Source organism: Rattus norvegicus, chromosome 12 (genome assembly GCF_036323735.1).
Source record: "Rattus norvegicus strain BN/NHsdMcwi chromosome 12, GRCr8, whole genome shotgun sequence".
Lineage (NCBI taxonomy): Eukaryota > Metazoa > Chordata > Mammalia > Rodentia > Muridae > Rattus > Rattus norvegicus.
In genome coordinates, this window is record NC_086030.1 from 52,160,360 (window position 1) to 52,183,808 (window position 23,449).

General features: G+C 43.0%; 1 protein-coding gene and 1 long non-coding RNA gene across 4 annotated transcripts in view; one reads left to right on the plus strand and one right to left on the minus strand.

Annotated features, from left to right (window-relative positions):
• The first annotated feature begins 810 nt into the window (after positions 1–810).
• On the plus strand, positions 811–23,092 carry LOC134481217 (uncharacterized). Its single transcript, XR_010056627.1, has 2 exons — positions 811–946; positions 14,446–23,092. It is a non-coding gene; the product is annotated as an uncharacterized LOC134481217 (long non-coding RNA).
• Chfr (checkpoint with forkhead and ring finger domains) overlaps positions 3,855–23,449 on the minus strand; it is a 33,647-nt gene continuing 14,052 nt past the window's right edge. Inside the window, exons 8-18 of one of the 3 annotated variants that reach the window (XM_006249535.5) lie at positions 22,251–22,410; positions 21,442–21,596; positions 20,508–20,670; positions 18,632–18,777; positions 17,000–17,119; positions 14,888–14,971; positions 13,783–13,853; positions 12,438–12,525; positions 8,551–8,658; positions 7,351–7,423; positions 3,855–5,006 (exon numbers count right to left, since the gene is read on the minus strand). In XM_006249535.5, the coding sequence (XP_006249597.1) occupies positions 4,964–5,006; positions 7,351–7,423; positions 8,551–8,658; positions 12,438–12,525; positions 13,783–13,853; positions 14,888–14,971; positions 17,000–17,119; positions 18,632–18,777; positions 20,508–20,670; positions 21,442–21,596; positions 22,251–22,410 (1,211 nt within the window). In that variant the 3' untranslated portion in view covers positions 3,855–4,963. The remainder of the gene's footprint in view (positions 5,007–7,350; positions 7,424–8,550; positions 8,659–12,437; positions 12,526–13,782; positions 13,854–14,887; positions 14,972–16,999; positions 17,120–18,631; positions 18,778–20,507; positions 20,671–21,441; positions 21,597–22,250; positions 22,411–23,449) is intronic. The other 2 variants (NM_001009258.1, XM_006249536.5) reach the window with 2 other exon arrangements.

Consider the following 23,449-nt stretch of genomic DNA (forward strand, 5'->3'; position numbering starts at 1 on the left):
CACCGCCGGACGCTGTGCCACGCGACTGCATTACAAGCACGAGGAAGTCTGAGGCAGAGGACCGGACTATAGAGTGGGACTTGTCTTTTTTTTTTTAAAGAGTTATTTAGTTTAGTTATTTAACTACGCTGTTGCTGTCTTCAGACACACCAGAAGAAGGTACCAAGATCCCGTTACAGATGGTTGTGAGCCACCATGTGGTTGCTGGGAATTGAACTCAGAACCTCTGGAAGAGAGCAGTTAGTGCTATTAACCACTGGGCCATCCATCACTCCAGCCCGGGACTTGTCTTAAAAAGTAAAAAAAAAAATGTCTGCAATGTAGCTCAGAACCCTCGGGTTTGGCCTCTAGTATGTGAAGAGATAGGAAGAGAGAAGAAGTTCTTTCAACAAACAATATACTAATTAAACTGATGCCACAGCTACATGGGAAAAATGCTAAGTATACAGTTGTTTTTCAGAGCTAGAGACTGCTGGGCCTTGAACATGTCTATCAACCTCCCCACCTCAAAGCTTGCAGCATAAGACTGGCAACCTAAAGCTCATAAAAAGGTGGAAGGAGTGAACCAACTCCACAAGTTGTCCTCTAATCTCAACACGTGCACCGTGATACACTCACCACATATATTTACACATATCATCAACATGTACTGTAATAATTTTAAAAAGGTTTAGAAACCTCTCATCAATCTGAGCCAGTTCCTAAACAAAACATAACTGCGGAAAGGTGCTTAAGAAGTCCAAAGTGCTCCCAGGTTCCCGTGAGGAAGTAAGCTATGAACTAAACTTGCCTAAGCAGGTAGTGAGCATGAGAAGATCTAGGAGAGTGTTAAATATGAGTAGCACAGGGATTGGAGGTCGGTGTGAGGCTAGGGAATAGCCACATAGGGTCTGTGGCAAGGGGAAGGCAGAACTTTCAGAGATGGCAACAGCTACAGCAATCAGAGGTAAGTACTGGCCCAGGCACAGACTCTGGCCTCTGGTGGGAACAGGCCTATCTTTTGTCATGTATAATGCAGTTGCTTTTCCAGAGAGATGAAGGACAATGCCTGGGTTTTGACCCGAGTCACAGGTCATATTTTCTGAGATGCTGAAGATCATGAAGGCAGACTTTCATGGTATGTGTGGGTGGTGTTATAGCGTCTAGAGTTTTAAGAAAATTTGAGATGTCAGAAAGACAAGTAACACACTATCCAGTCACCAGCACAAGAATATCACATAGTCCAGGGAGCCCAGACAGCATCAACTCCATCAGGGTCTGTTACTCTCAGAGAGTAATAGACTGTGGAAGGAATCTTTTGTGCAATGTATGGAAGCTTCACCTGTCAATAAAAGGTTGTTAGCCTATGAGCTTAGGCAGGAAATAGGGAGGTGGGAGTTCCTGTATAGAAAGAGGATTCTGGAATAGAGTCTGAGACTTGGGAGAGATTTGCCTGGAACTCTTGACCACTGTCTTGTGAACCCTGAGGAGAGAGAACAAGCCATGTGGCGGGGCTTGGAATAGAACAAATGGATTATTGGATTATGGGCTAGTTGGGGAATAGGCCCAAGCTTTTGGCCTAAGCATTTATTCAACTATAACTCAGTCTTAGTTGTTATTTTGGGGAACTTGAGTGCTGGTGAAAAGACCCGTGGTTATAGTAGACTAGGAAGTATTTTAAGTCCAAGTGTTTTTTCCCTTTGGTTTTAATATGTTATGGGTGCTTTATGTTATATGATGTTTAAACTGTCTGTTTAATGGTACTAGTACTCTGGAGGCAGTCCTGTTATAGATCACCGAACTTACTTCATGTGGCTACTATATCTGGTGAGTCTGTAAGACTGGCCTCTCCTACTTTATGGGCCTCTGTTCTCATTTCTTGAGGAGAAGCCCAGCCCATTTATACAGCCCTGACAGTGTATAAACATTAACAAAGGTGTGCATACAAAACCTGAAGGGAGGCATAGAAAAGGCAAAGCCGGAGAACACTCAGGGACAATGCCTGGGTTCCTCCATCGTACAAAGTTAGATCCACACTGGACTTATGAGTTCTTTTTTCATTAAGTTTCAGTTTCCTACTTCTGAGCTTCTGGTGGCAAGTTTCTAGGTCTGTTACCTGGTCCTCACTGTAGCTATGTAAGGCCATCCTGGCTCTCTATCGCTCTTTCTTAGGCTGCCAGACCAATGCAGGGTAAGCTGTCACCAGGGTCCCCTCAATTGGCAGAAACCCACTTTGAACTCCCAGCTACACCTCTGGGTTAGCTGTGTCTTTAAGGCAAACACCAGTTCCAGGGTAGGAAAGCCTGCTGGAGTCCTGGTCTGACCTTCCCCACTACACCTTAACCTACAATATAAAGTAATCAAGATGAGTAAGCCTGAAGATTTAATCAGCTTTTTGTAATTGGAAGTAGGGTCTCCTTTGTTTTAAGCCAGTTTTCTCAGTTGTAATTGGGAGTCTGACCCAGTGAGGTTGTACTGGGGTCAGCCTGGTTCCTTTAGCACCCCTACCACCCTTTTCTGGCTTGAGCTTGGAACCCTACAGGGCAGGAAGGGTTCCTTCTGATAGCAAAAAGAAAGATACAACAGCTGGCAAGGCAGAGATGTAGGCCAAGCTAACCACAAATTTGGAGGAATATGGAGTGCCCCTTCCTGCACACGGAAGTAGGGGCTCAGTGGACATCTGCAGGCCCCACTCTGGGTATGTTCACAAGGCTAGGCTCAAGAGCTACAGAGAAAAGTCATACCCTATAGGTGATAACAGCCAGCAAGACAACTCCAGATTATTGGTTTTTGGGGTGGAGCGGTTCAATGTTATTATCAACCTGACTGGATTTGAGGTCACCTAGGAATCACAACTCTGGGTGTGTCTGTGAGGTTGTTTTCAGAAAGATTTAACTGAGGAGGACAACCCTGAGTGTAGCCTGCACCATCCCATGGGCTGGGTCCTCAACATGAACGGAATGCAAAAAGAAAGCTGAGTGCCATTGTTCATTTCTCTCTGCTTCCTGACTGCAGATTCAATGTGACAAGCTGTCTCACGTGTCCATCAACATACCTTCCCCACTACAATGGATGGACTATACTTTCAAACTAAGAACCAAAATAAGCCCTTCCTTCTTTCACATACCAACAAGAGAAGGAACTACTACAGAATCTAGAGAAATGAAGTTCAGATGATCATAAAGACACTGCCTGGGGCTGGGGATTTAGCTCAGTGGTAGAGCGCTTACCTAGGAAGCGCAAGGCCCTGGGTTCGGTCCCCAGCTCCGAAAAAAAAAAAAAAAAAAATAAAGACACTGCCTGAGTCCCACAAACCTGCCTTGATAAGCAGCTCACTCAAATTTTGCCCAGCAATGCTCACCAATGCCCAGAGCTCTCTTATGCAGAGACATGTACAGCCTGACATGTAGACATTATTCTCTCTGCCATGTGGAGTCCCTGCAGCCCCTCTGAAGTGACTCTCAGACATTATGCTCTCTTAAAGAACTGAGGATTAAGTGATTCCCAAGGATCTGGATGTCCTGGTGCTGATGCCCCAGGCGCTTCCCTTTGGAATAGGATCCTGTAGACCTGAGTACAGGGGCCAGGGATTAAATACCAAGCACAGAGCTCAAGGTGCAGATAACACATTCAACACTGCCCAGGTCTGAAAATAAAGATGTCTGGTGTCATGCTTAGAGACGCTCAGGATTTGAACTCAAACATCCCGTTTGCTTACCTGTTGACATTATCTGCTGGTGAAGCTACCAGATTGACTAGCAGGCAATAAAGTAAACACTAAGAATAGTGAACGATTAGTGTAGTGAAGAGTTAGTGGTGCTCGTGTGCATTAGCACGGACCATGTGGACCCTCACATACGAAAACAACACAAGAAGAGAAACAAACACAGCTCATTTATTAGAATTAAAAAAAGAGAACCATCTCCCACAAACACAGAGTACTGCCTCTCAGTCTATATCAAGAGCAAGACAACAGTTGAAAATTGTATTCCTGAGAAGCAAAAAGTTACCAGTTTGCAAACAAATATAACAGGTGATTTCAATAAAAGATAAAAAGTTTAAAAAAAACTAAGAACAAAATTTCAAGTATTATTCCAGATGACATGGCAAACCTAATAATGTACCAGATCAGGGCTGGAGAAGCAAGGCCCTGTCAGTCTGGAGCCATCTGGAGCTTCAGCAGGGAGTTGCTCTCAGGGACTGGAGGGCTAAGGGCTTGGCCTGCTGGACAAGAGGCATTGGCCAGCCCTGTGTCAAGGACCTGGATACTCAAGACATCCTCCCCAGGATTAGCAGTTTTGGACATTTGATAAGTTTTTAAATAAACAAAAACATATGCTCATTCTTCCAAATGTCAGGCTATTCCTAATTTTAGTCAATTTGTAAATTATAAATTATAGTATTTGTGCTACAGTTTTTAATATTTAAATCTTATTAGAAGATAAGCACCACCAAACTTATTAAAATAAAAAATATACAAAAGGCTGTGTCTTTTCAGACAGAAGAATATCCTATACATCCCTGGAGGCTGTAAACGTATGCTTCCTTTCCTTCCGGAGAATGTTTCTAACATATCTGACAGCTTTTCCCACAAACTTTCCCATTTAACTGTAGTCAAGGTACAAGGTAGAAAAGACACAGAAGTACAAACCTGCAAACCTGCAAACCTGCACTGTCACTGCCCCACCACACAGGAAGGGAGAGCTGTCTAGTGGGAGGGGGGATCTCAGTCTGCTCATCCTCTCACACTGACTAGAAGGCCAGTGTGGCCAGTAGGCCTCCCAGGTTAGTGGGGCATGTAGAGTGTGTGTGTGTGTGTGTGTGTGTGTGACTGAAGATAAAGCTCGCCACACCAGAGAGTCTGACCAGAAACCTCAGTGCTGCTTAGGGAAAACCGTAAAAATGTACATGGTATTTAAAAAAAAAAACCATAGTATCATTGCCTCCTGTGCTCTGTAACTGTTTCATGTGTCTCCTCCAATATTTAGTTCTTGAACCTTGTTTGCTCACAGATGTGATTGAATTTCCTGCAGAGAGAAAAAAAAAACATCAAATTCAAATTGTGAAATTGCACACTGTAATTGCCACATAAGAACATGTGTGAATCATGTGAGCCCACTCAACAATTTTTATCCTCAAAAAAAGGTTTCATTTTTTTATTTCAAATATATGTGTATTTATATGCATCTATATGCCATGTGTGTAGAGGTGACCATGGTGGCCAGAAGAGGGAATCAAATCCCTTGGAGCTGGAATTATAGATGGTTGATGTTGACATGGGTGCCGGGAGCCAAACTAAATTGTCTGGAAGAACAGCAAGTGCTTTTAACCGCTGGGGCATCTCTCTAGCTCCACTAAGTATTTTTTTCCTTTTCTCTTTTTAAAATAAAAATAAAAACACTATGATAATTTATCATAGAATAAGAGCAGTGCCTCCTTAGTGTGTGCCTGTGCCTGCACTTCAGCCAGCAAGGTGGAGACAAACCCTATGGAAACAGGGGCCACTTCCCCCTCTCCATAGACCAGGGCAACATTGGAGATCCTTGCAGAAAGTGGCATTGTCTTTGCTACCCACATCCATACGACCGTGAACAAAGGTGAACAGGTGATCAAATGCCCCCCCCCCCCCCCCGCCAAATTTATTTTTATTACTTTTAGTTGTGTGTGTCTGTTTGGAGGCATGTGGGTTCTTAAGGAGGCTATCAATGTCTAATCCTCTGACAAAAGAGGAATAGGTGGTTACTAATGCCCAGAATGAATGCTGGAAACTGAACTCAGATTCCCTGCAAGAGCAGCATGCACTCTTTTTTTGTTTGTTTGTTTGTTTGCTTGCTTGCTTGCTTGTATTTTTGTTTTTCAGGACAGTTTCTCTGTGCAGCCATGGCTGTTCTAGAATTTTCTTTGTAGACCAGGCTGGACTTGAATTCACAGAGATCCACCTCTGCCACCTGTGTGCTGGGATTAAAGGTGTGTGCCTCCACTGCCAGAATCTAACATGCACTCTTAAATGCTAAGCTACATCTACAACCTAAAATTTCCTTTCTTGAAACAGATGTGTCTGCTGTTCATGCTGAAGCACAATGCAAGGTTTTATGCCACAAAACTACCCATTAAGAACTCATTTCTAGGACTGGATGTGGTGATGTATGACTTTAATCCCAGCACTCGGAGATAGAGGTAGGCAAATCTCTGTGAGTTCAAGGCCAGCCTAGTCTACAAAGTGAGTCCATGACAGCCAGGGCTATACAGAGCAACCCTGTCTCAAAAATCAAAAAACAAAACAATAATACCTCCCCTCCCAAAAAAACCAACCAACCAAAAAACAAACAAACAAACAAAAACACAAACAAACCAACAAGTCATCTCTATTCTTCTCTCTTATACTGTGGGCAACAGCTCCAGTGCCTTAATCTGAACCAAAAATTAAGAACTGGCCAATGGACTGACTGGCAGAGAACCATGGCATTAGTTGCTTTAAAAACAGGAGCAAAAAGACTAGTGCTGTGCACTGACTCTGACTCCATAAGGCAATGCAGATGTTGCTTTGAACAGCACTTGAAGACACCACAATGGGGGTTGTGGTGGTTTGAATATGCTCAGGGAGTGGCACTATTAGGAGGTGTGGCCTTGTTAGAGGAGGTGTGTCACTGTCGGTGTGGGCTTTAGGCTCTCATCCTATCTCCCTAGAAGTGAGTCTTCTCATAGCAGCCTTCAGATGAAGATGTAGAACTTTCAGCTCTCCCTGCATCCTGCTTGCCTGGATGCTGCTATGCTACTGTTTTGATGATAATGGACTAAACCTCTGAACCTGTAAGTCAGCTCCAATTAAATGTTGTCTTGGTCATAGCGTCTGTTCATAGCAGTGAAACCATAAGACAGGAGTGGTTAAGTTACTGCATAACCTCCATACATACGATAGGAAGAAAAACCCAGGTGTTACTCCATCACACAAATTGGGCCAGTAACTTGGGAGACATGACTAGACCACAGCTGCTGGCCCAGAGAGAGCCAGCACTAGACTCTGCCTGTCAGCTCTGGAAGCTGTCAGACAAGGCATAATGTGACTCATCTATGAAGACAAAGATAAAAGACAGAGGAGGACACTTGCAGAGAAGCTGTTTAGGAAACACAGTAACAAGAGCACAATTTCTATTTGAAAACACTACTTTGCATACTGCATGATTTTATAGAAGTATAGGGATTAAATTAGCATACATAAGTGTATTTGGGGGAAGGAGTAGGATTCTGAGAACTGAAGCCAGAAGTTTGTGCTTTACTACGGAAGTACACCTAAAGTCCCCAAATTCGAGCATTTTTTAGCATATAATTTATATTACTGTTGTCTCCCCAATGTTCCCCAGCCTCACTCACATTGCATGGTGAGCCTTCACCTGAGTGCGACAGTTGCGGCCCCAGTAGCAATCAGGACGGGATGTTACGGTCACTGGAAAAGAGAAGTACATGTCCACATTAGATGTATCATATACTTTTCATGTAGCTAAATAAATTTAACTGGACATACAAGGAAACTGTCTGAGCACAAAGCGTTCTTGTCACTCTGTGTGTGTTCATGTATGTTCAAGGTGCAAGTGTGTGGGTACAAATGTATGTGTACAAGTCAATGTTGGGCATCATCTACCTTGGGTTTTTGTTTGTTTGTTTGTTTGTTTTGAGACAAGGTCTTTCACTAGCTTCGGACATGCCAATTAGGCTAAGCTACCTGGCCAAACTAGGGATCTGCTTGTTTGTGCCTCCCTAGTTCTGGAATTATAAGCATGAGATGCTACACCTGGCTTCTGGCAGCTACTGCTACTTCTGTGAACTGGCCATATAGACCAGGCTAGCCTTGAACTCAGAGGTCCACCTGCCTATCCCTCCCAAGTACTAGGATTAAGGGTGTGTGCTACCACCGGCCAGCCTTCTTCTTTGCTTTTAAAACAGTTTTATTTATTTTACGTGTACTAATATTTTGCCTGCATGTAAGTATAGGTGCTTGGTCATCATGGAGGCCAGAAAAGGTGCCAGATAAGTTGCCATGTAGGTTCTGGGAACTGAACCTGGGACCTCTGTAATGTGTAATATCCACATAACCTTTTTTTTTTTTTTTCTTTTTTTTTTTTTTCGGAGCTGGGGACCGAACCCAGGGCCTTCCGCTTGCTAGGCAAGCGCTCTACCACTGAGCTAAATCCCCAACCCCCCCCCCCTTTTTTTATATATATATATAAAACATGAGGACTGAACTCAGGTCTTCACACCAGCACAGCAAGACCTTTACTAAGCTCTCATGCTAGCTTACATCTTATCTCTCCTTATGATCAGTATTCATAGACTGCCAAGATTGTCAGACAAGAAAAACACATCTATCTGAAAATCACGTAAAGGAAATGATATTGCTCTAGTGATGTCTATAATGTCTGTATGTGTCTTGATCAAGCCTGAAAAGCAAATGCAACCTGTGTGCCTGTCTTCTGCCTACAACTTCTGCTAAGTATGGAGTATAATGTCATAGTAAGTGCCTGTTAGAACTGAGGAGACACCAATACAGACAGAAATGGTCTGTGGGTGCCTTACCTGGCAACTCTGAAGCAGGAATGTTCTGACGATACTGATAGGTCAGCTCTCGGAAGCTACGCAGACCACAGCAGTAACACAGCACGGTGTTTCCAGTGATTCTGTAATCTGGGGACACAGCCATTTATCAAGCAATGCCATTTTCTAACACCAAAATAGACACACTTCACACTAACAAAATGGGTTAGACATTTGGAAAATAATCCCAAAATCAATCTAAATACCAATTTGACTGGATTTTTTTTTAAGATTTATTTTTATTTTATCAGTGTTTATATACATGAATGTCTGTGCATCACATGTGTAAGAGGTATTTAGTATGGTAAATTATTCCTTATCTGAAACATGAAGGTCAGAGGTGCTCTGGTTTAGACTGATTTTCCAGATGGGGAGATATCTGTGTATATGCTCCCAAGGATTAAAATAATGAGTCCCAGTGCTTTGCCTGTATGGATACCACATGTGTTGTTAGTACTTGCAGAAGTCAGAAAGCCTCCAATTCCATGGAAATGCAGTTATGGATAGCTGTAACCCATTATGTGAGATTGGGGAATCAAACTGGATCCTTCGTAAGAGCAGCCAGTACTCTTTTTTTTTTTTTTTCTTTTTTTTTCTTTTTTCTTTTTTTCAGAGCTGGGGACCAAACCCAGGGCCTTGTGCTTGCTAGGCAAGTGCTCTACCACTGAGCTAAATCCCCAACCCCGCAGCCAGTACTCTTAACTGCTGGGTTATCTCTCCAGTTTCCCTACATGTTTTTTGAGATAAGACCAGGCTGATATGGAACTCAGATCTACCTGCCTCTGTTTCCCCAGTACTGAAATTAAGGGTGTGTGGCACCATCCCTGGAGATTTGTGTGACGTAATGAGAATGGAGGACCCAATTCTCACCACAGAATCATTTACATTTTCTACACATCTCACACACTGCCTGAAGGTGATTTCACCACAGGTCTGGGATAGATCGAGTTTTTCTTGTGCTGTCATATCTCTGGCACTCTATCGGTTAAAGTGTTGAAGGCATTTTCAAATTTGGAATGCTAAACCTACATGTGTTCAGAATAAAAATCACATATAAGAAATGAGTGGTAAATTTGACTACCTACAATTTAAAATTTGAAATGGAAATATAAAAAACATAAACTGGGAAGTTGTAATGCTACAGTAAGAGCATCTCTACAACACAAGGGCAGTACTGCACACTTTAACAAAGACAGTCAGTGCTGCCAAAGACCCCCACACACACACACCAGAGCGCACACGTAGAGCCCAGGACCATAAATAAGCATCTGTAGGTACAAAAAGGCCTTCAGTTCTGCTAACAGTCACACAAAGGCTTTCAAAGAATAAGTCACTGTCAGCTTCTCTCATACTCACAACTAAATGCCAAATGCGAAGCCCAGGGGCAAGAGCTGCCTCGGGCACGAAGGGGAACCTGCTCAACCTTGGGAAGATTGTGTGTTCACGTGGCAAAGACTCAGCTGTGCAAACCACAGTCAAAAAAAAAAAATCCTGCCACTTATTCTAAAATGAAAACTTCTAGGCATATAGCACTGCATTCTCAACAGCTATGGCATCGATGTAGTGGAGAACCAGAAATATCATTTAATGAAGTAGCTAACCATGTTATGAGATGAAAGCTCAGTGGGGAGCTGCCCATGTAGCTTAGTTGGTAGAATGCCTGCTCAAAGCCCCGGGCTTGATCCTTAACACTATATGAAACTGGGATAGTAGTATAGGCTGGCTTCTGCCAGCATTTGGGAGGTGACATTAGAAGTCCGAGGTCAGTCCTGGTTATACAGCAAGTCTGAGCCTTGTCAGGGACATAACCATTTCCCTAAGCCTGTCCCCTCCGAAAACTCTATGAAATAATAAAAAAACAAGGTAAGGCTGGGAATTTAGTTCAGAACCCTGACGAGTTCCCACTACCTCAAAAACACTGCCTGGAGTTTTTTGGCAGAAAGGAGTGTGTGATAGATGCTGGGCAAACAGGATCTTCAATACTAGGGCACCATCTACAATGTAACCTGCAAATGAGGACCTTTTGGAAAAGCTTGGATGGATATACATGAAAACACTATTTCCATATTGGTTTTATTCTTTGTTTATGATTTCCAATGCTGGGGACAAAACCCAGGCCATCACAAATGCTAGGTAAGCAGTGTGTACATGAGTACTACCCCAGGTCACTCGGCCAGTGATCAGCTGTGGGATTTCAAGTGAATTTTACTTTATCCTATGTTCTTCCGAAAAGTTACTTGTATTTCCTTTCTTGGTTTTTTTGAGACAGGGTCTGTCTGCAAAGCCCTAGCTGTGTAGACTAGGCTGGCCATCTGGCCTCAAACTCACAGAGATCTTCCTGCCTCTGCATCTTGAGTGCTGGGATTATATGTGTATATCCAGCCTTTTCTTTTTCCCCTCCCCCCTTTCTTTCATTTATATGAGGACACTGTAGCTGTCTTCAGACACACCAGAAGAGGGCATCAGATCTCATTACAGATGGTTGTGAGCCACCATGTGGTTGCTGGGAATGGGAATTGAACTCAGGACCTCTGGAAGAGCAGTTGTTGTTCTTTTTTTTTTTTTTTTTTTTTTGATTCTTTTTTTCGGAGCTGGGGACCGAACCCAGGGCCTTGCGCTTCCTAGGTAAGCGCTCTACCACTGAGCTAAATCCCCAGCCCCGAGCAGTTGTTGTTCTTAACCACTGGGCCATCTCTCCAGCACTGAGCGCTTGCACATGCGCACACGCTCACGCGCGCTCTCTCTCTCTCTCTCTCTCTCTCTCCCCGTTCCTTCCTCCCTTCCTTCTCTTTCTTTCCTTATTTATTTTATAGTTGTGCTAGAGTGTATACCCATGGAGGCCAGTGCAGGGTGCCAATCCCCTGCAGGACTGACAGGTGGCTGTGCACCAATAAGAGGTGCTGGGACTCATCTGAGTGTACTGGGAGAACAGGAAGTCACTCATATTTCTGTATAAGCTTCTCCTATTACAATACGACAATCAAGAAATCAAAGATGTTTGTAGAAATTGCTGCAACAACAGACAAGACACACCAGAACATGATCACCAGAAAGAAATAACTCAAGGGATCTTAAGCAAATTGCTCACTTTCTCTTAATAAAACATTTAAGTCTTAGAGGAAAAAAACTGTTACAATTTCTATAGCCTCCACACTATGCATTCCTCTGGGAGAAAGCAGAATGCTGACTTTATTTGCCAACTGAGTGCTGACAAGTTGGTGACAAAGTTGTGGAGGCTTAGCCACGCTCCCTTAGTCACACTAAGCCCACGCTCCCTTCTTGCCCTAGTAGGAAGAGGAGGTGCTGGAACATGATATACAGGTTTCAAGTGCACCAAGTTCTTAAAAAGCCAAGTTTTTAAAACATCAAAAGTGATTAGGCAGGGACTGGAGAGATGGCTCAGTGGTTAAGAGCACTGACTTCTCCTCCAGAGGTCCTGAGTTCAATTCCCAGAAACCACATGGTAACTCACAACCATCTATAATGGAATCCAATGATGCCCTCTTCTGGTGTGTCTGAAGATAGCAACAGTGTACTCATATGCATAAAATAAATAAATCGCTTTTTTTAAAAAGTGTTTTGACAGGTATGACAGCTCACATCTGTCATCCCAGCACTAACGAGGAAGACAGCAGCATCAGGAGTTCAGAGAAAGCCTAGTCTACACTGTGGGGCTCTGTCAAATCAAAACATAAATATAAAGTATCTAGACCTTCCTCTATCTTCTTAGGAAGGGTCAGAGTCAAAGACAAATCTGTAGTAAAACAGATAGGTAATACTGCCAAGATCTTACCACTTTATATGAAACTAAGACACCCTTAAAAATTCATGCGCATTCTGGAGGGCAGGACTAGCTAAACATTGCTTACCAGACAGTATAAATACACCCCGCTGTAGAGCCAGGAGACTCTCTGTCAACATATTTTTCCATGTCAGACCCCTGGTTGTCAGGTAATTCTGTGGAGGGAAAAGGGGTGAAAAGGAATTCTAGTTTAGATGAATCACTCAACTAATAAGGGGATACTTAAACTAAAAGGCTCATGATTCTCTCAAAAAATTCCATAAAGGCTTTCAAAGCACAAGGACAGATAAGACACTCAAGGGGAGAAGGAAAACAGCAAGCTTTAACATTAAATACTATTAAAAGGGACAGAGAAATAAGAAAACAGACTGTTAGTCACAGTGCTGCTTCTAACATAGTTCAAATCAAATCATTAAATTGCCAACATCTGCTTTTAGTAAACAACATACCAGAACCCCTCCCCTTATTTTCTGGAAAGGCAGACATATGCCCTTGAAAAGGGACAATCTCCAATGTCTGCTTAGATCCTGCCTGGCCTAGATAAGCTACGGATGACTTCCGGTAGAAGCTAAATCTCCTTGAATAGAAGCTACAGGTTTCAGGAGCACACTCCAAAGAGAATTTCTGCTTTTTATCTCAGTATTTTTTTTTTAAAGATCTATTTATTTGTGTAGAAGTAGCTGCCTTCAGACACACCAGAAGAGGGCATCAGATCTCATCACAGATGGTTGTGAGCCACCATGTGGTTGCAAGGAATTGAACTCAGGACCTTTAGAAGAGCAGCCAGTGCTCTTAACCTCTGAGCCATCTCTCCAGCCCTCTGAGTATTTTTGTATCCTTGCCCTCCACTCTCCTCACCCAGGATGACAAGTATAGCTGAATGCTAGGCCTTTGTTTTCCCTGACACTGTCCAGGCTGTTACTAAAAGGTGTTTTAATGTACACAAAAGTTGGGTGTAGTGGTGCTTAGCTAACTATGTCTGGTGATGTGTTCAAATCAATGAGAGGACTCAAAGGGAAGCAAAGTTCTCAACGCAAGGGCAGAAGGTGCAGAACTGAACATGTTACAATTCTAAGACCTGAGCTAGCGTCCTCAAACACAGAAGAAAATATTCAGAGAAAGGCACCAGAGCAAGCCAGAATTTAGAAAGCCTCTCTGTAAGATGTATCAACCAGTTCCTATGGTCTGACAGCATGATGAACAGACAGTAAATTCATTTTGGAACACATGGAAAACTTGACCTATTAGAACCATGGAACTACCTGATTGTACTGGTCAGAAAATACAGTGTTTTTGACAGTATACATTGGCAGGCTAATGCTAAAGAGGAAAGTGTGTATCCTAACGAAACCACAAAGGTTATAGGAAAGCTTCACGGTTTTCACTGATCCCCAGAAGTATGGAGGCAATACCTTCAGGATATCCGACTCATAATTGTTATTGTTCAGCACTCCATCCAAACACTTGTCCCCCAGGTTGAGCTCTGCCAGAGGAAGGAAGAATATTGTTTTTTAAGGATGATATAACATCATTTAAAATCAACAAAAGTTAAAAGACATTATCACTGACAAAAACAAACAAAAAAATAGAAATTTTAAAGTGGAGAGCTAAGGAGATGTCTCAACCGGTAAAAGCATTTGCCTCTAAATCTGACAACCTGAGTTCAATCTCTGAGATGCATGTGGTGAGAAGAGAGGCCTGACTCCCACAAACTCCTCTGACTACATATGTGTCATGGCATGTGTGTGCACATACAAAATAAATGAGTAATTCTCTAAAAATAAGGCAGGAATCAATAGCGAACACTCAATGCTGACCTTTGTCCTCTCTCTGTACACACACACACACACAACACACACACACACAACACACACACACAACACACACACACAACACACACACACAACACACACACACACACACACACAGAGAGAGAGAGAGAGAGAGAGCACCATCTACTCAAACTAAAATGCAACTTTAAATAGAGAACAGGTAAAACTGATCCCCATCTCAGTACTGAAACAGGGTGTGCTTCCTCTGTAGACTAAACTTGAACTCTTTTTTCTTTGAGGCAGGATCTCACTGTATAGACCTGGTGTGGAACTCTTATTAGACTTCGCTGGCCTGGAACTTCCACAGATCCATCTGGCTCTGCCTCTCTGAGTGTAAGGATTAAATTATGCAACACCACACACCTGTTATCTTTGAGTTTTTAATCCTCCTCTAAGCCTCTGGAGGGCTGGGATTATAGCAGTAGTGTTTTTATGTGAATAAGCAATTTCTCCTGTATAGGAAAACCATTATTTTTCTTATTCTGATATCGCTTGCTTTTGAAGCAATGTGGGTTGAGTCTTTCTAAGTGAGAACTGTCTGCAGTATAGCAGAAAAGGGTAGATAATCACTTGATGGCTCATAGAAGCCTCTTTTCTCTGAACACCATTCAACGCCACCTGTCCCATATTCACTAAGAGGACACAGAAATGTCAAAGCAACTAAGGGCTGAAGAGTTGACGTTACCACAGAATGGGGCCAAGCAGCCAAAGCAGCCAGTTCGCGTGCAGCCCCAGTACAGGTGGCAGAAGGGCTGCAGGCACACTGCACCTGAGGATAGAGGACAGTTGGTCAACTGAAACCTAGAACTGAGGCTGCTCTCATACCTTGAGGACACTTAGCACCAGACTCAAGAGCTCGACTCTTTGAAAACAGTATTTCTGAGGTGTCTTCATGGAACTAGAGAGCAGAGACAACATGCCAAAGTGACATCCGAAATAAAAGGTGACAGAATTATGATAATTCAGTGATCTTAAAGACAGCTTGGTCTGTGACCCTAGCCCCAAAAAGCCCTAGTTCATCGTCTCCTAGATCTGAGTATGTGATACACTTGAAGGAACCGCACATTCATGTCTGCAAAGAACTTTTCTACAGACCATAAATATTGCTTTTACATTGTCATTGTGCTTGCCTTTGTAGAAAAGGTTTTTAATATTTAATATTCTCAGGGGTTGATGATTTAGCTCAGTGGTAGAGCGCTTGCCTAGCAAGCGCAAGGCCCTGGGTTCAGTCCCCAGCTCCGAAAAAAAAAAGAAAAGAAAAAAAAATATTTAATATTCTCTACAATGCAATTTCATTGAGTATGTTACTGAACGAACCCTAGCTGAAATTTTTTAAAGATTTATTTATTTATGTATATGAATATACTGTATATTTATGTATATACTGTAGCTATCTTCAGACACACCAGAAGAGGGCATCGGATCCCATTACAGATGGTTGTGAGCCACCATGTGGTTGCTGGGATTTGAACTCAGGACCTCTGGAAGAGCAGTCAGTGCCCTTAACTGCTGAACCATCTCTCCAGCCCCAGCTAGCTGAAATTCTTACAGGACTGAGTAAGTAAATCTTTTAAAGGGAGTAATCATTTTGTAAATACCTGTATCTATAAAAGCAATATCTACTAAACTAGCAAAGACTGCCCTCTTTGCAAAATTTTGAGAACATAACCTCAGCTGCCACTTGCTGTTCTGTATTTCTCGGATATAAAGTGAAGTATTTTCAGGACTCTTCCAGGGATTCTTCTCGACATGCCTAGAAGTCACACTGGTAGGCCTGGGACTTGTGAACTACCTATTCCCACATGCAGACCCCTTCTGAGAAACTGTTTCTTCTTCTGTGCTGAATTAAATCCAGGCTAGGAGAACACTCTCCCCAGAAGCAGTCTCTGAGCACAGAACGCACTACATCACTGAAGTGGAGAGCTTACGCTGTATCAGACATTGTGCCCTTCACATCCAGAAGAGTGGCTCAGGTACGGTAGGAACTTGTTGATGTGGCCACATGAGTTTATGTCTTTCTTCATTTAACAGCAAGAATATTCAAGGAACTCTCAAGTTGATAAGTATTTTAAAAAGGAAACAGATATAAACAAGCATTTCAAGCAAAGGTAAATTCAAGCAGCCATTGTATAAATGAATAGCTCCATGAGTGCTTCTGAGTCAGTTTTGAAATGCGCAAATGAAACCCAGGAGCTTGTACATCCCAACAACTCTTCTACCACTCAGCTATGTCTCTATCCAAAGACCTCTTTTAATGGTAAGAAATATAAATTAAAAACCAGATATTTCACCTATTAGATTTATAAATAACATATTATATAACGGCTATAGTACTGATAAGAGAATGGATATAGATTCAGAACCCAGAAGGAGAACCATACACATATGGAAATGTGGTCTCTACAGGGCAGTGTTATTAACTGGTAGGGAACATGCTCAAGTGGGATCAAATGATTATGATTATATACAGATGGAAAAAAAACATCTTTCATAGCTTACATAAAGTCGATTTCATTTGAAAATCAAGCCATGAGGGCTGGAGAGATGGCTCAGTGGTTAAGAGCACTGACTGCTCTTCCAGAGGTCCTGAGTTCAAATCCCAGCAACCACATGGTGGCTCACAACCATCTGTAATGAGATCTGAAGCTACAGTGTACTTATATAATAAATAAATAAATAGATAAATAAATCCTTAAAAAAAACTATAAAAAAAAAAAAAAAAGAAAACCAAGCCATGGAGGATACACAAGAATGTCCTCCTGGGCAGGCGGCACCCCAGGAAGACTGACATACTCACACTGTTGAGGGGCGATGCGGGAATCCTGCTCATGCTCAGCTCTCCGGTCCGGCATAGGCTGGAAGCAGCAGGTGCATATGGCATGGCTTCCCTGAAGAGGGCATGTATAACCCGGGGCTGCTGAAGCAGACATACTTAGGTCAGAGCATGTCTAGGTATCAAGTGAAAGACAGGAGGAGTGCCAGAACCCAGCAGGAATGCAAACTACTTCCTAAGTGGCCAAATGATAGTCTGGTATTTGAAACACAGGAATTCAGGCTGGTTATAGCTCAGTATTTGTCTAGCATTTGAGAATCCCCAGCTTAATCGACAGCACCAAAAATACATAATGCATGCATGCATACACACACATATACAAATAAAATTAAAAATAAAAAAAAGTAAATGGACTAAGGTAGTTCAAGTCAGGCAATGTGAATACACCTATAATGCTAGCTATTGGAAGGCTGAAGCAGAAGATCAAATTCAAGGCTAGCCTGAGTTACAAATTAAGACCCTGTTTCAAAAAAGCAAATCAAAAGGCTGTCCTGGGCAACCCTTAGAATGTGCCTCCTAACTACAATCCTAGGTTAGTGGCCGCCTAACACACTCAGGCTAAATGGCAGCTAAAGGGCCGGGGCTTCTAAGGCTATCTTCAGTTTGGCGATGATCACGGTGTTGACTGTACTAAGAACAGGCAGAACTAGAACTAGAGTGGTCAGCCCCAGGCAGAGAGCACTGGAATGCTACCTGCAGCGAGGTCAACCCTTGGAGCTAAGAACAGCATGCTACATGCAAGTAAGCAGCTCTCTTTCCCCTTCTCCTCATCTTTTCTGTTTTTCTTTTAAGTTGGAGTAAAACCCAATGCCTTACAAATAAATGCTCGGCATGCCCTCTCTTGGGAAGAGCTCTATGTCTTGGCCTGTCTTCTGCTTTTCTCAGAGCATCTAGGTGCCGATCTGTTGGAAATACACAAATGATGGACAGCTCTATAGACATGCAAGGCAGCCGATGGGAATTTGGCATACTGCTAGGGAGAAGCCAGTCTCTTAATTTGGGTAACAGATACAGAATGATCATTTTGGCTTTGGAAAAAACCACTAAGCAAACTCCCTGAAGCAGTAGGCTGGAGAAAGACCAAAGTTAAAACCAGAACTGTCAATTATTAGATATGTCCAAAAGGGGAGACTCAAATAAACAGATGTTCACCTAATTCATTAATTCTCTCTCTCCTCTCTCTGTCTCTCTCTTTCTGAGACAGAAAGGTCTCTCTGTTTCGGCTTAGATATCCTAGAGTTCAATATGAAAACCAGGGAAGCCTCAAATGTACAGAGATCCTATCTCTACCCGGCTCCCGTGATTTCTTACCAATACTGGTTATGCCAAGCAAGAAGCTATGAGGGGCAAGAAGATAGCTGACGCAAAGGAAGAGAGGGCAGGAAAGATATCATAGAGGAATCACGCCATAGAAAAATAGAACAAGGGCTGGGGATTTAGCTCAGTGGTAGAGCGCTTGCCTAGGAAGCGCAAGGCCCTGGGTTCGGTCCCCAGCTCCGAAAAAAAGAACCAAAAAAAAAAAAAAAAAATAGAACAAAAATCACAAGCCATAACACAGTGGAAGGAAGAGCTCACGGTTAGACTCCACTGTCTTACCTGTTGTCAAGCTGGCAGATGTTGAAGGTGCTTCCCCACCAAGGGCCTGTGTGGCTCCCAGCTCACTCTCTGGGACTGGGCAAGGAAGAGACTGCACTGCTTGCCTTCTGTATTCAGGACACTGTCTGCATACAATGTATGGCTGACTGTGAGGAGAAGCAGCACAGATGCAGTTACAAAGGAACAGGCTCCAGGCAGACACACAGACATCATCATTGCATCATCACCTACCCCAGCTCCACTTGTTGGGATTCTATCCTTCAAGGCCTCTGCTCTACCTCGGCTCATCTGCAGCACCACTTCAGCACGTGTGAGGATGGCAGTGAACCCTACTTTTCTGCCCAGCTCCTACCACAGGGATGACACTACCCATAACTACCTGGAACAGGAGTCTGAAAGTGAGGACAGCACCTACCACACGACAGCTGCTCTGAGCTCAGCCACGTTCCTGCTCAATCCCTCACACCCCATGTTCAGCACACTCTACCCTGGGCCACTTAGTCCCTACTCAGTGCACACAGACTCAGACTCCAAGGCCAAGGAAACCCAGGCTCATGAGAGAAAACTACACGGCAAGTACTGCTGATTCTCTCAATTCATGTGTGTTCTTGTTGGAATCAGAGCACAGATGCAATCCCAGCACTGTCAAGACTGAGGCAAGAGGGTCTTAGTGAGCTAGGATTAAAGGTGTCAGTGGCTACACCCAACTTAGTATGCCAGATTGACCCGAACATTCTCACATGCTAGGCAATCACTCTATCACGCAACTACAGTTCTAGACCTTCTAAAATAGTTTTGTTTTGAGACAAGAGTCTAAGCTTTTCAGGCTAGCTTTGAACTCACTCTAAGCCAGACAAGGTAATTTTCTATTTATTTGTAAAAAAAAAAAAAAAATCATTCAGGGCCTTGGCCCAAAATGAAGACCTGAAACCAATGTGTCACCAAGTAAAATTAGGTCTCAAAGAGCCATCTCCTCTCAGCCTGGGTATTATGCTTCTCCTGTGATACTACTCTAAGAAATTATAACACTATCATTTACAGCCAAGGACTCCCAATCCCTAACTATAAAAATTACATGTGATGAGCTACAGAAATGGCTCAGTGGTTAAGAGCACTGGCTGCTCTTCCAGAGGTCATGAGTTCAATTTCCAGCAACGACATGGCAGCTCACAGCCATCTGTAATGGGATCTGATGTCCTCTTCTGGTGTGTCTGAGGACAGCTACAGTGTACTCATATACATAAAATAAATAAATTTTTAAAAAAAGAATTACATGTGCTTATGGGAGTAAAACAATACATATGACTTTTCTGCTTTGCCAGTGAATCAGGACTCATGATGAAGAGCCTAAGAAATGAAGGGTATTGTTGGGGAGTTCACAACCCACTGAAGAGTCTTGCAATGGTGGTGCATGCCTTTAACTTCACTGCTCAGGGGCAGACGTAGGCACATCTCTATGAGTTAAGGACAGCTTGGTCTACATAAATAAGTCCAGGGCAGCCAGGGCTACATACAGAGAGAGACTAAGCTAGGAGTGGTGGCACAGGCCTTTAATCCCAGCACTCACGAGGCTGTGGAAGGTGGATCCCTGTGAGATCAACGCCAGACTGGTCTAGACAGTGAGTTCTAAGATAGCAAAGGGTACATAAAGAGACCTTGTCTCAAAATTAGTTAATTAAAAAGTTCATCAAGGCTACCTGTGGTTTTTAACTTATTCATTGCTGCTCTGAGTCCATTCAGTTCTGGTCATACTCCAGTTTGAGAAATAAGCTAAAAGCATTAAGGAAACTGACTGACTGAAGTCCTATAGCTGTACACCCCACAGTACAGTTAAGTACAGTGCTAATGGACTTCTCATCCCAGGCACAGATCTAACCTGATGTCTGAGGATTCACTATCAACATCAGACAGCTCTAGCAGGTCCTCTGAACTCCCCTCTTCATCAGAGAAAGACCTCCTGACTTTGGGTTGCAGCATATCTTGAGTGATTTTATTCCTTGCATCCATACTTCTCACATCTTCTTCACTGCGACTCTTATCTAGACATAAAGGGCATAGCAACAGTCACTGGCAAGGGACAGCATTGAGGGTTCGCCTTTTACCACTGTCTATTGTAATGTTATGTGCTGGACCCTCAGATTTAGCGTCTGTACTTAGCCCCTAGGACCAAGTTAATTCTGATTGGTGAATAAAGATGCCGACAGCCAATAGCTGGGCAGAAGAGACATAGGTAGGGTTGAAGTTTCACGAACTTGGGAGAGAGAGGACCATGAGGAGGAAAAGCAAAAAGAAGCCACCATGCATGAAGAACAACATACAGGAGGGAGATAGAGCGCTGCCTGGGCTAAGGCCAAGAGAACAGGGCCCAGAGGGCTGGCCAATTAGAGTTAACAGCAGCCCAGATGGAACACAGTAAATAGTAAGTGATAACTTGGGGTCATCGATAGAAAAGTAGATTCTAACAGCATGGAGGGTAGGCAGCGGCCTAGATGTTATGCTACATAACGCTTATTAAAATATAAAGGCTGTGTGTATCCTTCGTCCGGGAACATAAATGGTCTAAGGTGGGGAAGAAGCCCTGCACCAGGTTTTTGTTCTTTTTTTTTTTTTTTTTTTTCGGAGCTGGGGACCGAACCCAGGGCCTTGCACTTCCTAGGCAAGCACTCTACCACTGAGCCAAATCCCCAACCCCCCTGCACCAGGTTTTTAATACTTCTTACTACAGGACAGGACTAGAGAGATGTTCTAGATGGCTCAGGGCAGAGCGTCAGCCCCCAGGTCCCTAGCAGAGAAAAGTTACTGGCGCTGACCTGGGTGCTGGAGAAGGTATGCTTCCACAAGGTTGTTCAGGATGTGGTTTTTGCAAATCCGCTCCACTGGACATCGGCAGGTAGGGCACAGAGATGAACGCTCCATCCAACCAGAGTAGCAAGCCGCACAAAATGTGTGCATACAAGGCTGCAAACTGGCAGAATACGAAGGAATAAAGAACACATTTTCTGACAAAATCTTCCAAGATCTGACAGCTGCAGGCTGACCCAAACAGGAATGCAAGCTAGATTCCCAACCATGGGCCAATTGTGGAGAACGGTGCCATCTAGCCTAAAAATACTTAAAGCTCAGTGTTAGAAGATACAAAATAAAAAATAGTAATTAAAAAAAATCAGAGCTATATGCCTATTTTCAGGGAGAATAAATCATAGATCAAGTACCAAGTATTTGAGTACTAAAAGTTGGGTAGGATCTACCCCCTGAGTTTCCAAACAAAAACCAAGGGAAGTTTCTCCCAAAGAGAATCCTGGGAACTTCATTCTATTGTTAAGTATTATGTCTTTACCCAGGAAATGTTTAAAACCCAGTATACTTCACATGATTCCCCTACAGAGGAAAGATCAGGTTTGCTCTGTTATTGCAGGGTTATTCATGTCCTGTTGTCAGTCAAAACCAAGATTGATCACATCTCATAGTTTCTCCTTGTTGACACAAGTAAAATGGAAACCTGAACAGATTTCAGGGCAAAGAAGCTCAAAGTCTGTTTTATTTATGGCCACTTCTTCACACTTGTCAAGGGAGCTGGTACTGCTGAAGCCACCCTAGGATATGAAGTGAAGCAGCACACCTCACACAGTCATGCAGAAGGTCTTGACAGATGATACAGGTTAGTGTCTCCTCCATCTTGTCTGGTTTCACAGAGGCATCTTTGACATCCTCACTTGAGGTTTGGGCAATTCCACGCTGGTCTGCAACTGATAACTGGAGGTTCAAGTCAAGCTCCCCATCTATAAGACAAAGGACAAGTCCCAACAGTCACAATCATTTAACGTGAAGACAGAAGATCCTCACATTCCTATTGTCTACCAATAGCAGAAGAAACAAAGCCACTTTTCTTGTTTTTCAGACAGGATCTCACTGTGTAGCGCTGGCTGTCCAGGAACTCACTGTATAGACCAGACTGCCCTAGAACTCAAGAGATCTGGTTGCCTCAGCTTCCTGAGTGCTGGAATTCAAGGCATGTGCCACCATGCCTAGCTATAAAAACTTTTTTAAAGAAGGTCCCAAATGAGTCAATGTTCTTATTTGCCTAAATTCTGGTTTAAAAGAAGACTTGCTAAGCTGGAGAGATGGCTCTGCGGTTAAGAGCACTGACTGCTCTTCCAGAGGTCCTGAGTTCAATTCCCAGCAACCACATGGTGGTTCACACCCATCTGTGAAGGGAACCCATGCCCTCTTCTGGTGTGTCTGAAGACAGCTACAGTGTACTTATATATAATAAATAAATAAATCTTTAAAAAAAAAAAAGAGTTGCTGACCTAAAAGGGGGGTAAAACATACACCTAGGATACATGCATAAGACGTGAAGATGACAAGTGGGAGGAGGACAGATCAGTTGTATAGTATTTTTATAAATGTCACTTTTGTTTAATCAAATAAAATATAACCAAAAGTACTAAAAAAAAAAAACTCTAAAGTACACTGAAAACTTTAAAAATGTCCTTTTGCCAGGCAGTGGTGGCGCACGCCTTTAATCCCCAGTACTCAGAAGGCAGAGGCAGGTCAATCTCTGAGTTTGAGGTCAATCTGGTCTACAGAGTGAGTTCCAGGACAGCCAGGGCTATGCACAAAAACCCTGTCTTGAAAAAAACAAAAAAGGAAAAAAATCCTTTCTTCTGGTACATTTATGTACATAAACTATACTGCTATTATTGGGTTTTTTGGTTTTTTGTTTGTTTGATTGTTTTTGGGGATTTCTTCATGCTGCCCTCATTAATCTCAGACTCATTATGTGGCTGAGAGTTACCTTGAAGCTCTGCTCCACCT